Here is a 14,719-nt window from a genome sequence, read left to right on the forward strand (position 1 = left end):
GCGATTAATAAATCATCGTGACTATAGGTACGGTTTTCGTGGCATGGTCACGATACATAATCCCCAATTCGAGTGTGCGTTTCACGTGACTCAACCATAACTTTAAATAATAATAAAAATTAACATGTTGTAAATCGTGGGTGCGTTTCACGTGGCGCGATTCGCAATATATACAAAAAACAAACGAGTGTGCGACATCGCGATTTGTTCAAACAAATTCCATAAGCATTAAAAGCGGTTAGAAGATAAACAATGCACCGTAGGTTTCAAATATGTATTAAATCAGATAATTAGGCCAATTATTAATAGTTGAGCGACCGTGCTAAAACCACGAAACTTGGGAGTGCCTCACACCTTCTCCCGGGTTAACAGAATTCCTTACCCGGTCTTTTGTGTTCGCAGACCATAAATAAGAGTCAAATTTCTCGATTTGGGATTTAAAGTAAACCGGTGACTTGGGACACCATAAATATTCCAAGTGGCGACTCTGAACTGAATAAATAATCCCATTTTGATTAATGTCACTTTAATTGGAAAAACTCACCTATCCCCTCGGGAAAAAGGAGGTGTGACAAACATCTCTATCATATTACCTCAATAGGGAATTAGATACATACTTAGTGTCATGGGCGGCTTTCCAACCATGCCCCATGACCCCTTGGACGCGCCCCGTGGCGTCCTGGCCAGCCTCCCAACGCCCGTCGCCACGGTCGGCCCCGTGGTCTCGGCAGCTCCAAGTGACAAGCGTGCATGTGCCTCTGTCGCCCCACCGATAGCCATCGCTAGCGCCCAGCCACAGGCAGATGCCAACAGCGCCGTGCGCATAGACAATGCCTCGCGCGCAGACACTGATGCTAAAGACAAAGTTGCTGCCAACGGACTTGTTGCTGATTTGTAGAAGACTAAGTCCTTTTCATTGTAAATATAGAGTAGTTTTGCTGCATTTTCTTTAAGTGTGATTTTCCAGCTTTCATAGATCTAGTCATGTAACTTTGGTTTATTTTTTTTAAGCATTATTAAGGGGGACCAAGCAATCAAAACTTTCAAGCAAGCAAACAATTCTCTGTACTGGTGTCTCTCCCCCCCGACACCGTCTTGTTTTCTGTAATAGCTTTCATTCAATGCAATCAAGCTTTCTTTCATTCTCAATTCTCTTTTCTGCTCTCTTTCAATTGCTCACGACATTGGTTTTCCCGTACGGCACTGACAATCTAGTCTAGCATACGGAGGGAACCTCAGTTGGCGGACAGCAACCGTACTGACATCGGTTGCTTAGCCTTATGTCGCCCTTCCAAGGAACTTCAGGAAGGCGCCGCATAACAGTTGGTATCAGAGCCTAGGCTCGACATCGGACGAGGGATTACATTGCAATTACCACCATTTCTGACCATGGTGAATTATGGGGATCGCATCGCGACCCTTGAGGGAACAATTGACACATTACGGCCCATCGTGGAAATGGTGCCCGATCTAAAGACTAGCCTAGTGCAAAGGTTGGACGACCTGGACCGCAGACTCATCCAGGCCGAAGTTGGCATAGAAAACATCAGTCGCGACTCTGAAGGAGACCGACAAACAGCAGCCACAGAGGCAGCTAAAATTTTTGGTAAATTTGAGGTCCTCCAGCAGGAGCGTGCCGAGGATTTAGCCAACAGGGAACAAGAGGCAGACAGGGTGACTGCCATGCAACAAACTATAGACAACTTGACAGGCCAGCTCAATGTTGTCAATACTGCTTTACAAGGCCTACTTCGAGGTGGCGGAAACCAATTTGGGGGTGGTGTGAACTTTGCCCCTATGGCCCAAAAGCTAAAAATTCCTGAGCCAAAGCCATACAGTGGAGCTCGGAATGCCAAAGAAGTGGAAAATTTCATTTTCGACATCGAGCAATACTTCGATGCCGTGGGAGGCCTAGAAGAAGCTAAGAAGGTAGCAACTGCTGCCATGTATCTTCAGGGTGATGCCAAACTCTGGTGGCGGGTGAAGTATGAAGCCATTAAGGCTGGTGAAGATGCCCTCGAGACATGGGCGGAACTGAAGGCAGCCATACGCCTACAGTTCTTCCCCGAAAATGTTGAGTACAATGCCAGGAGAAAGTTGCGGGAGCTCCGCCAGACCAAATCAGTGCGAGATTACGTGCAGGAATTCTCCGCGCTCATGCTGAACATCCGTGATATGGTGGACAAAGACAAACTCTTCACCTTCCTGGAAGGGTTGAAACCTTATGCCCGGATGGAGTTGCAGAGACAAAGAGTAGACACGTTGCCTAAGGCAATCCAAGCAGCAGAGTGCCTTGGGGATTACCAAGTGAAAGCCCGGAAGGATAGGCCTCAACAACCTGTCCGAGGAGGATACAAAGGGGGCCAACCAAACACTGGTGGCCCTAGCAAAAGTGGAGGAGACCGGAGTGCACCCAAATCCAAGCCTCCCTCTTCTGGCAGTACTAGTGCTGTATCTAACAACAATGATCGGGGGAGGAAGCCCCTCTCAGGATGTCGTCATTGCGGCGGACCACATTGGAATAATGAATGCCCACATGCACAGATGAACGCCCATCAAGCTTTTGAGGATGGGACGGATGACGACGCCGATGATGCGGACCAGACCGAGCCAGTAGGTGCATTCAATGCAATTGTTGGCTCCATTTCTGAGCCCTTAGCAGGAACCAGTGCCGGTATCTGCAAGAAGAAGGACCCCTGTCCAATTATTAGGAAAGGAAATAAGAAGGCGAATTTGAGGACTCCTCCTTATCAAGAGAGGACCTTAATGTTCATTGGCATGAAGGTAAATGGCAGGCCCATTCGGGCAATGATAGACACAGGTGCCACCCACAACTACTTAGCCTCGACTCAGGTGGAGCGTCTTGGACTAGTTGTAGGAAAGGGCAAAGGTCGTGTGAAGGCTATCAACTCACCACCTCAACCAGTGGGTGGAATAGCCAAAGAAGTACCAGTGAAGCTTGTCCCTTATGAAGGAAAGTTCAACCTGCGCGTAGTGATCATAGATGACTTTGAGTTAATAGTGGGGTTGGAATTTCTGAGACAGACCAATACCATGCCCGCACCGTATGCAGACATGCTACTGATGATGGGGGCAAATGGGGCCAAGCCCTGCATTATTCCGTGCATTCCCATGAAGATGGCAGCCGAGAACATCTCGGCCTTGCAGTTGAAGAAGGGGGTAAAAAGACATGAACCCACGTTCCTGGCTACCCTCTGCATGGAAGATATAGAACGCTCCTCGGGTCCCATTCCTGCACCCGTGAAGGAGTTGCTTCTGGAATTTGAAGACATCATGCCACAAAACATGCCAAAGCGCCTTCCGCCTAGGCGAACTGTGGACCATGAGATTGAGTTGGTGCCGGGTGCGAAGCCACCTGCCCGGGCGCCGTACAGAATGTCACAACCCGAACTCTCCGAGCTTCGGAGACAATTGACGGAAATGCTAGACACAGGGATCATTGTGCCCTCCAAGTCCCCATACGGGTCCCCTGTGCTATTCCAAAAGAAACATGATGGTAGTTTACGACTCTGTGTGGATTACCGGGCTCAATACAAAATCACCGTGAAAAACAAGTATCCTATTCCGCCAATGGCAGACTTGTTTGATAGACTGGGTGGTGCGACAGTATTCACCAAAATAGACCTGAGGACAGGTTATTGGCAAGTTCGGATTGCAGATGATGATGAGCACAAGACGACCTGTGTGACAAGATATGGGTCGTACGACTTCCTGGTTATGCCTTTTGGCTTGACTAACGCGCCAGCCACATTTTGCACCCTGATGAACCAAGTCTTCCGAGAATACATTGATGAATTCGTCGTGGTTTATTTGGATGACATTGTAGTATATAGCCAGACACTGGAAGAACACCTGGAGCATTTGCGGAAGGTCCTAGCCTGATTGCGGGAGCACGAATTATATGCGAAGCTTTCCAAGTGCTCCTTTGCTCAGAAACAAATTGACTTCCTCGGACATGTCATCGAGGAAGGGAGGATCAAGATGGACCAGCAGAAGATTCAGGCCATCACAGAATGGCCGCCTCCTAAGGATATACATGCCTTGAGGTCGTTCCTTGGTCTATGCAACTTCTATCGACGTTTTGTGAAAAGTTACTCCCTCATTGCAGTGCCGCTGACAGAACTTCTCAAGAAGGCCACCCCGTGGGATTGGGGCCCCAAGCGGGCAGAGGCCTTCGACGCATTGAAGATGGCTATGTCTAGTAGCCCAGTCTTGGCCCTCCCTGACTTGGCCAAGCCATTCGAAGTGCAAACGGATGCCTCCGACTATGCACTTGGTGGAGTATTGCTACAAGAAGGGCATCCCGTAGCGTACGAGAGCCGGAAACTGAAGGATGCAGAGCGACGCTATGCCGCCCATGAGAAAGAATTATTGGCTGTCGTTCATTGCTTACGCCTTTGGAGGCATTATCTACTGGGAGCCCCATTCGTGGTCAAGACAGACAATACAGCCGTTAGCCATTTCATGACCCAGCCAAAGCTGAATGGACGACAGGCTAGGTGGCAGGAACTCCTAGCGGAATTTCACTTCAACCTGGAGTACCGAAGTGGAAAGACCAATCATGTTGCTGATGCACTCAGTCGGAGAGCTGATCTAGCATCGATGTGTGTTCTCGCCGCCCTAAAGGGAAGCGAAGTAACCACCACCATAAAAGACCAGATACAGGATCTACTCATCAAGGATCCTGCTGCACAGTATTTGGTTGATTTGGTAGGACAGGGCAAGACTCGCCAGTTCTACACCGAAGATGGTTTCCTGAAGGTGAAAGGGAACCGACTTTATGTTCCTAAAGGAGGAGATCTGCGACGGGCTCTTCTTGCAAAATGCCATGATACTTTGTGGGCCGGTCATCCCGGCGAGGAACGTACTATGGCATTACTTCGCCGTTCATATTATTGGCCTCAAATGGTCGATGACGTCGCTCAGTATGTGAAGACTTGTCTAGTATGCCAGAAAGACAAGTCAGACCGCTTAACGCAGGCAGGGCTCTTGGAACCACTAGCTATCCCAAAAAGACCTTGGGAAAGCGTTTCCCTGGACTTCATCACCGGATTGCCCAAGGTCGGAGATCTCACAACTATCTTGGTTGTGGTGGATCGGTTTTCCAAGTATGCTACCTTTATAGCAGCCCCACAATATATATCAGCAGAAGATACAGCTCGACTATTCTTCTCTCATGTCATCAAATATTGGGGCTTACCTAAAGACATTGTTAGTGATCGCGACTCACGCTTCACTAGCAATTTTTGGACCCAACTCTTTAAGTGCCTCGGGTCAAAATTGAGTCATAGCTCAAGTTTTCATCCGCAATCTGATGGCCAGACGGAGCGATTCAATGGCATGCTAGAGGAATATCTCCGGCACTTTGTGACCGGATCGCAGAAGAATTGGGTGAAGCTTCTGGATGTTGCTCAACTGTGTTTCAATTCACAAAAGAGCTCAAGTACCAACAAAAGCGCTTTTGAAATTGTTACCGAACAGCAACCGCTACTCCCACACACAGTGAACGCACCAAATATGTCAAAATCTCCTCGGGCTGCTAGCTTCTCAAAAGAATGGAAGCAAAATTTGGAGATAGTGCGGAGCTATCTTGTCAAAGCCCAAAAGCGGATGAAGAGGCATGCTGATCAGAATCGCCGCTTTGTTGAATACCAGGTGGGAGACAAAGTGATGGTCAAAATCCCAAAGCGGTACTTGTTTGCAGGGGTCCATGACCCTCGCCTATTGCAAAAATATATTGGACCCTTGTCCATTGAAAGGCGCATTGGGAAAGTTGCATACCGGGTGGATACCCCAGCTTGGTGGAAAATCCATCCTGTTTTCCATGTCAGTCTCCTGAAACCTTTTCGGGAAGATATGGAGGATCCTTCACGAAGCCAACTCACAAGTATTCGAGGCCCCAATTCAACCGGAAAAAGGCGTGTTGAAGCTATTCTTGATGATCGAGTGATTCACTCCTCAAGAAAAGATCACCAGGAGTTCTTGGTGAAATGGCAGGGATGTGATGCAGAGGAGAATACTTGGGAGAGGGGAACAAACCTCAAAGCCTACAAGAGCCTGATTGATGATTACCTTGCAAGGAAGGCACCGAGGACGTCGCTAACTCAGGTGGGGGAGGCGGCTTTCCAACCATGCCCCATGACCCCTTGGACGCACCCCGTGGCGTCCTGGCCAGCCTCCCAACGCCCGTCGCCACGGTCGGCCCTGTTGTCTCGGCAGCTCCAAGTGACAAGCGCGCATGTGCCTCTGTCGCCCCACCGATAGCCATCGCCAGCGCCCAGCCACAGGCAGATGCCAACAGCGCCGCGCGCATAGACAATGCCGCGCGTGCAGACACTGATGCTAAAGACAAAGTTGCTGCCAACGGACTTGTTGCTGCTTTGTAGAAGACTAAGTCCTTTTCATTGTAAATATAGAGTAGTTTTGCTGCATTTTCTTTAAGTGTGATTTTCCAGCTTTCATAGATCTAGTCATGTAACTTTGGTTTTTTTTTTAAGCATTATTAAGGGGGACCAAGCAATCAAACTTTCAAGCAAGCAAACAATTCTCTGTACTGGTGTCTCTCCCCCCGACACCGTCTTGTTTTCTGTAATAGCTTTCATTCAATGCAATCAAGCTTTCTTTCATTCTCAATTCTCTTTTCTGCTCTCTTTCAATTGCTCACGACATTGGTTTTCCCGTACGGCACTGACAATCTAGTCTAGCGTACGGAGGGAACCTCAGTTGGCGAACAGCAACCGTACTGACATCGGTTGCTTAGCCTTACGTCGCCCTTCCAAGGAACTTCAGGAAGGCGCCGCGTAACATTAGACATGCTTGAATATAACTTTACCGGAATGAATAACATAGATATCCTTAACTTCTAAGAGTAGAACCACTTATGGAATAACATTACATTTACGTATCGTTACTTGGATTATGCCAAAATGAAGAAAGGGCTTAGCCTTAACATACCTGAGCCGCATGGACCAGTGAGATAGAAGGTAGTGTTGTCGACTAGGGAATTATCAGAATGTCACGTAACTCATCTTTTGGCAAATGAGAAATTGAAAAAGGAAAAAACATATCATCATCGAAGAACAAACTGTCTCAAAGGTATGAGCATGGCTCTCGTTCCTGTATTCAAATCTCTCAACACTCAACAATCCCAATAAAACTACAGATCCAACTCAACCTCTACTATCTTTATACTACACTATTTTGGTCGAATTTATACTTCACATATTAAAGGCAAGAAAAAGAAGTAAATACACTTAGAAAGAAAGAGTAAAGATAAAGTCTAAGAGTTTAAATTTTGATATTGCCATTCAAACTAAGAACGACTGAAGAGAGGATCAGCTAATTAGCTCTCTCCATATTTCATTGTTTGGCAAAATTGCTATTCAAACTTGAGAAGGTTCAAGATTTTTAATATCTTAGACATCCTTAATGAATTAGGGGGGTGATTGTATTATAGTTAAGAGATGTCACCTTATCAAAGTGATTCAATAGTCACTTTAATATATCACATATCACTGCCACGTTAAGGGAGGGTTAAGCTTATCCAACAATGGTAATTAATTAGCTAATCTTTCATTTAAAAAAATTAATAATTAACCCATTATCTACATAATTAAGAATTATCTCAAATTACTTAAAATACTATTTACTCTTAATACAATTTATGTACCATACTATCATGGTTATGTGGTACCATATAAAATAAATACATACACTATTATTTCATTAAAATATCCGTATAAATATATATATATATTCTCAACTTCTAATTTTCCTATTCTCATACAAAGAGAAAAATTTTCGTACGCTTAATTCTTAAAAATGGTAAAAACATAACCTTCTTTTGTGAGAAAATAACTTCTATTTTTTAACAATAAAGAAAATCTTCCTTATAAACTTTCTCATATTAGGTGAATAATTTATCATATCCGAAAATAATAATAATTGTAACTATCCAAAATTATACCTATAAAACTTTTACTAAAATACTTCACTTAAAAGAAAATACCACATTAACATAATATCTAATGGTATCAATGTTGTTAAACTTACTGAGTCTTACAATAACATAGTCGTAAATCCTTTATAATCTCATGAATGGTCTTAATCTCTTCTACCTCATATGGATTAATACGACTAATTCTAATATTAAATTACGGGATGTAACATTCGTAAAAGATTATATTATTGTGCATCAATTCGAGTCCACTTAGACCTTTCATTAGTATCAATATCGCTAGCACTTTTGACTATGTGATCTTCATACCCCTGTCCCATAAACAACATCTCAACAGAAGAAGACCACGGTGTGTAATTAATACTACCTTGTAATCTAACAGTTGTAATAGTGGAAGGATTTGAAATTGAGGTAAAAAATAATTTAATATCATTTGTTGGTGAAGAATCACTTGCCATTTTGAAATTTTAATTTCAGAAAGAAAAGTATGTAAATGACGTGGAACAGAGAACCAAAGCAAGAGCACTGCGCAAGAAAATGGAAAATTCAAGATTTTGTGGAAAAGCGTATCCCAAAGATCACGTCTCTTTACCTACAATCTTTGACTATATCAGACATACAATCTAATATTGAAATACTCTCTAACAAGATCTTAACAGTGAAGAACCTTGGTAAGTAAAGGGTTTGTGGAGTCATCAAAAAGATTTCTAGTGATAATGGAAAAGGCTAAAGCTTTAAGCCAGGTGGTATCTGTTTTTATAGAACCACAAAGAAAAATATCGGATGGTTGAGCTTTGAAGTTCTCTTGCATAGATAAAGTTGCTTCTAAGAAGGCTAAATGGAACGAGAAGCCTTGGTATTGGTAGCAATCCTGAGAAGGATTCCTACCTTCTCTTTTATGGAGGGTTGATATTATCTCTTTGTATTTCAAGCTCATCTCCTCTGGTCCACAATTGGCAGATAGACGACTAGCTTTGATAGGGGAAGATGACTTCATTTCAGAACAAAAGGAGGAAGAAATTGAGGAATCTAAAACTTAATTAATCCTGATATAGAGACCAACTTCTCCATTGACATAGAAGAAAATCTTATAACTATTAGAATTAGCTTTATATTTTATTCTAATGCAATTTGTGTAATTTCATTTCGTGGACTTTGAAATGTAAACACTGACGTGGGAGCGGCCGGTAGAGGGGTTGAAGTAAACAAAGAATTGAAGTGGTATGTATACCGGCCACCCCTATTCTAATTACAAAGATTTTCCCTAAATAAATTAACTAACAAGGTAAGATAACCTTATTAAATGCAGAAGTGAAGATACAATGTTCAAGGAATTAATCTATTATCTTTTGCCTTTTGTATCCAGAAAATGAAGGAATTGGTGGAATTCCTGAAGCCCATAAAACCATGCTCTTTGCTGCGATTTATGCTGCTCAACCTATTACTTCCTCCAGCCAGTATCATATCAGCAAATTGCCACAAGCCAACCTCTTCTAACGTGGTGGAAACCAAGTTATTGTCTCTCACAATCTTATCCCACACATGCCCCTTATCCTTCATCATCTCGGCCAAGCAAATCCGTTTCTCCGTCTCATCGAATCCTACATATTCTACTCCGATCTGTTCAGCCAACACCTTCCACAAATGCTTCCATTTGAACACATCGCCATTGGTAATGTTGAATACTTTGTTCTGCGCCCGGGGGCAGAGTGCTGCCCAAATTTCATGCTCTGCCACCAAATCAGCATCTGATGCATTAGAGTAACTATCCCAACGGGCTTTTGTCCCTGGAAACTTAAGTGGAATGCCTTCGTATTTGCATATTGTTGTGTACACGCAAAGCGTTCCAACAATGTTCAATGTGCTATGAGGTGAAAATCCGAAAATCATATCTGGCCTGTGGACGGACCATGTTATACTTGGTTTTCTGGAGATCTCATCAAGCAGTACATCTTCTAACGTGTAATAAAAGTTGTGAATATTTTCCAACCTTTCCATGTCTTCAGTGAAAGGTGGATCATGGGAAATAGTATGAATCCTCCCATCAATTGATCTATGTATCCCCATATAATGCATCGCGCCTGTCTGGAGACAGATGTGCCACAAATTTGGTGCATTTGGGATGATTGCATTGAGGAGCTGCATTAATTTCACAGTGTTTGGCCATAGAAAGGTCAAAAGCCGAAGTCACCCAGAAAATGTGTGTCACATCTTCCAGGGTCGATAACTTGGCTTGAGTGTCAGTTGCCACGGAGACGTCGCACAAAATATATGTGACTTTAGCATTCCGGACTGGTGTCCTCCGACGTGCCACACCATAGACCTTCCAAGGACCGCCTGGGGTGTCAGTGGAAGAGAGTGTTTCGGCCAAGCTGTTGCCAACCACGCCGGTGACTCTAATGACTAGGCCAACATTTTGGTAGCTCTCATTTGTTGTTTCATAATAGTCAATACACCGCTGTGAACCAAAATTTTACGTAAATATTTTGTTTGGGCAAATTTAAGTACTACCCAAATTACAATAGCAGATGGAAATTCAAATATACTGTTTATAGTTTTTGTGAAATAGTCTGCAAATTTTTACTTACCTGTGTATTATTAGTAGATCTTGACCACCACCAGTTCATTTTGACAAGCGCGCTGATTACAAAAATCTGTACGAGGCGCACCAGCTGAGACGTTTCAGTGCAAATTTAAGTATGAATAACTTTATTGAATCTGACCTCAAAGTGGAATTGGTTGACGTTGTTCTGAGCCATTTTCTAATACTAATTGCAACAGAGTGACAACTACAATTAGCAGGCTATGATGCAAACCTATTCTGTTTTCTCATCTCCATCTTATAGAAAAAGAGAATGAATGGATAGAATTAATCAATGACATATATGTTAAAGAACTTAAGCCCTTTGACATTTCGCTGATGGGACTTAAGAAATAATACTCTTGTCATGTTTACTGGCCTATGCATTCACCCCAAAGGAGTAGTATACAAGAGCTAGCCGCACCCCAATAACAACAATTTATTGTACCAAGACATAAGTGTTGGGTGACAAGGTGTATTTATGCATGTGCTTCTACTTAATACACTTGAAGATAAGAATAGTTAAAGCTTCTTTTAACCTATAGCATATAGTTCACTCTGTTAATAGTTTAAGACTTCATCAACAAGATACTTCAGTATTGGAGTCAGACGCGGACCTATGTTGTGGGTTGAGGGGTTACGGGACCCCGTTAAGCTCGGCAAAAATATTGTATATATATGTATATATATATATATATATATATATATATATATATATATATATATATATATGTCCATATATATGGGACCCCTTAAATATTTAAGATGTGTCCCAAACATAAAAGGGCGGATGGAGAAGTGGTTGCGTTGTGCATTTAAGTTTGCTTCTTGTCTAGATGACGTGGATTCGAAACCTCTCTTAAGCCTTTTCTCCTTTTTGTTTTAGTTCTTGGAATACAACAGTTTTTAGACTTAATAACAAATTGCTTTAATTTTAACTTTTATCTTCTTTTTGAATCCAACTATAGCTTAGTACTAATACATAATAGTCAACTTAATTAGTTTTATTCTCTTTCAAATCCCTGCCTTAAAATTAAAAGTCTCAAATTGCAACTTATCATTCCACAAATAGAAACATACAAATCCTTATTCAACAATCACTTTGACTCCGACTCGGCAATGGCAACTAAGAGTTTGAAACTCTTCTTAAGTTCTTTGGCTATTAACATACCCATAATTTTGATTTCTTTAGTAAATTTTGATAATTTAAACATACCCTTTTTTTTAATTAAAATACTAGAAATTTAAAGTGTGAAACATGCTTAATCAAAGACTTTCCCTTTTAACATCCATTTTGTGAAAGAATCTCTCTTTGTTCAGTGTTTTCTGTTTCTTTAGAACTTCTTTATATTTATACTTGAACGATAAGTCATCATAATATTAAGTTTTCAAAGAGTTGCACGTCGAATTTTATTTATCGCTAGTGATTAGCATACAATGGTGCCCCGTTGTGCTCAAATCGTGGGTCCGCCTCTGATTGGAGTAATTAATAATTTAAACTAAAAGTGTTGCATTACATGAATTTTCCATTACCGCGTAAGTTGCAGTACGAGAATTAGAAGGCAATATGAATCAGTTATATAGGACTTTTCTTCCTAATTAACATTAGGAGGCCTGTTATACTCAAGCCTAGACTCCGTGTCTCGTGATCGTGGCCCTGTTTGGCAAGTGCAACTACGCAGCCCAGGCAAAATTCTTGGCTAAAAGTTCATTTTAATGTTTGTCAAGGCCAAGCTTTATCCCCTTCCGTTTTTGTTTCTTTTCAGTTTTCCCCTAGTTTTACCGTCATAAAACTTTCGAAAGTAATTTCTTTTAGAAAAGCAGTTATACTTTTGGTTTTAGAATCATTCTCTAATGATATTTATTTGTTTGGCACGTGTATTGAATTTTCCTCCTTAAGATTGTTTTTGCTGAAGAAACTATTTACTCCTATTTTTTTGATAAATCAATTAGAATTCCCACAATTGCGTGCCATGCCAACTGTAGTAATACGTGCATACATTCATGCCTATTAAATGTACAACAACGTAAGTTTCAAGGAACATTCAGTAAAATATTAAAGAAAGCCACTGTGAGTGTATTTGAAATTCTGGGTCAATTAAGAAAACATTTAATCCTATTCTTTTAAAAAAATTAATTAATATTGCCCAGCAAGTGGTAATTAAAAAATCATAGATTCATGCCTTCTAAGTTTTGAGGGGTCGCAGATTTGCCAACAATAAACGTGGATCCCTATATTGTTGCCGGTAGCCAGCTTTCCCCCGATTTTCTTGGCGTAGCTCAAGGCCAGTCAACAAAATGGAGAGTTTACCAAGACACTACTAACCTTTTTTTATATTGTAGATCCATAGAAATAATTTCTGTTCAGTGAGCTGGAACGCCGGCAGAGACCTCTGCAAAAACTTTAAACAGTGCTGCGAAAAGGAATTTCCTCTTGTTTTCCGATGGCAAATAAGCTCAGGTAATAATTCATCATTTTCAATTTCATTTCACAATCAGCAAGACGCTTATAGTCAGATATATATTGTACTCCATTTTTATGCACTCATATAAAGACATAGGTGCAAATAAACACATGAATAGGCTGCAAATTTAAAATAAGGTGGTGCAAGAAACTCCGATGGAGTCCAATGTTACCGTCAATAAGCCGTCGAAATTTCATACTATTTAATTAGTGATAGGACATGTTTATTTTAAGATTTGTTGCGCATGATATAATTAGCTAGTAATAAATTGAACAGTAGCTACGCGCTAATTAGGCTAACAATAATTATGCTCTAAAGTACTTTATGAAAATTCCTTTAAAAACAACACTAGTATAATATTTTGTGTGGTACCAGGTTGGAGGGTAAAGTGGCTGTAATAACTGGTGCTGCAAGCGGTATTGGTGAAGCAACTGCAAGATTGTTCGTGGAACATGGAGCTCGTGTAGTCATTGCTGACATTCAAGATGAACTTGGCCATCAAGTAGTGGCGTCAATCGGTACCGACAAGGCCAGCTACCGCCACTGCGACGTCACTGACGAGAAACAAGTCGAGGACGCTGTCGCCTATGCCGTCGAGATATACGGTACCCTCGATATCATGTTCAGCAATGCTGGCACCCTCGGCACCCTCAGTTCCGTTCTCGACATGGATATGACGGTGTTTGACCAGACGATGACTATTAACGCACGAGGATCGGCATTAGCCGTCAAGCATGCAGCTAGAGTCATGGTAACTGAAAAAATCCAAGGCTCCATCATATGTACGGCAAGCGTAGAGGCTATTTTAGCGGGTGCAGCTCCTTTAGCCTACGTGGCGTCGAAGCACGCCATCCTAGGCGTGGTGAAAGCGGCGGCGCGTGAGCTGGGGCAACATGGAATTAGGGTGAATTGTGTATCGCCTTATGGCATTGCGACGCCAATGGTATGCAAAACGTTCGGCGGGGATGCCGCCCCTATTGAAGCTTCAATATGTGGAAATGCTAACTTGAAAGGTATTACATTGAGTACAAAGCATATCGCAGAAGCAGCACTTTTCTTGGCGTCGGATGAGTCGGCTTACGTTAGTGCTCATAATTTGGCTGTCGATGGTGGCCTAAGTTCTATTATGAAGCTAGATTAAATCCTCCTCTAAATTCATTTACAATATTGCTATTCCCTCCCAGGATCTTTTTTAGTTGTTATAGTTACTATGGGCTTATTTGTTTTTATCAAGATTCGAATATACATTTGAATATTGAAGTGTTGCATCTAAATATGAAAGCTGAACAATTAAAAGTGTTTGTTTTCGCACGACAAGAATACAAGAATGTGAAATTTTCCTAAGGGTTTGGCAGCCTCTCGAAAATAAATACAGACGTCTTCGTACTAATCCGCAAGACTCTACTAAATCTGCCCGTGACTTGTGAGACCTATGTAGCCTAGGCTCTGATACAAACTTGTCATGACCCAAAACTCAACCTGTCGTGATGGCGCCTATCATGGTACTAGGCAAGCCGACTACTCAGACATTTACAACACTTTCAACTTGAAATTTACTAAAACAGTTTAAATAATTAAGAATATCACAAAACGGAATAGAATATCATAACTCAATACATAAGTTTTCCCAAAAATCGGGGTGTCACTGAGCACATGAGCACCTACATAATGACATAGTCTGGTACACTGTCTGGA

At 42.0% G+C, this 14,719-nt stretch overlaps 1 protein-coding gene and 1 pseudogene across 1 annotated transcript; one reads left to right on the forward strand and one right to left on the reverse strand.

Moving 5' to 3' along the window:
- Positions 1 to 9,191: 9,191 nt before the first annotated feature.
- LOC104112379 ((S)-8-oxocitronellyl enol synthase CYC2-like) lies at positions 9,192 to 10,919 on the reverse strand (annotated as a pseudogene).
- Positions 10,920 to 12,831: 1,912 nt separating this feature from the next.
- On the forward strand, positions 12,832 to 14,368 carry LOC104112380 (short-chain dehydrogenase reductase 3b-like). Its single transcript, XM_009622269.4, has 2 exons — positions 12,832 to 13,020; positions 13,400 to 14,368. The coding sequence occupies exons 1-2, from the start codon at positions 13,004 to 13,006 to the stop codon at positions 14,163 to 14,165; spliced, it is 783 nt and encodes a 260-aa protein (XP_009620564.1). The 5' UTR covers positions 12,832 to 13,003; the 3' UTR covers positions 14,166 to 14,368.
- The last annotated feature ends 351 nt before the right edge of the window (positions 14,369 to 14,719 follow it).

Source organism: Nicotiana tomentosiformis, chromosome 1 (assembly GCF_000390325.3).
Source record: "Nicotiana tomentosiformis chromosome 1, ASM39032v3, whole genome shotgun sequence".
NCBI classification, from domain to species: domain Eukaryota; kingdom Viridiplantae; phylum Streptophyta; class Magnoliopsida; order Solanales; family Solanaceae; genus Nicotiana; species Nicotiana tomentosiformis.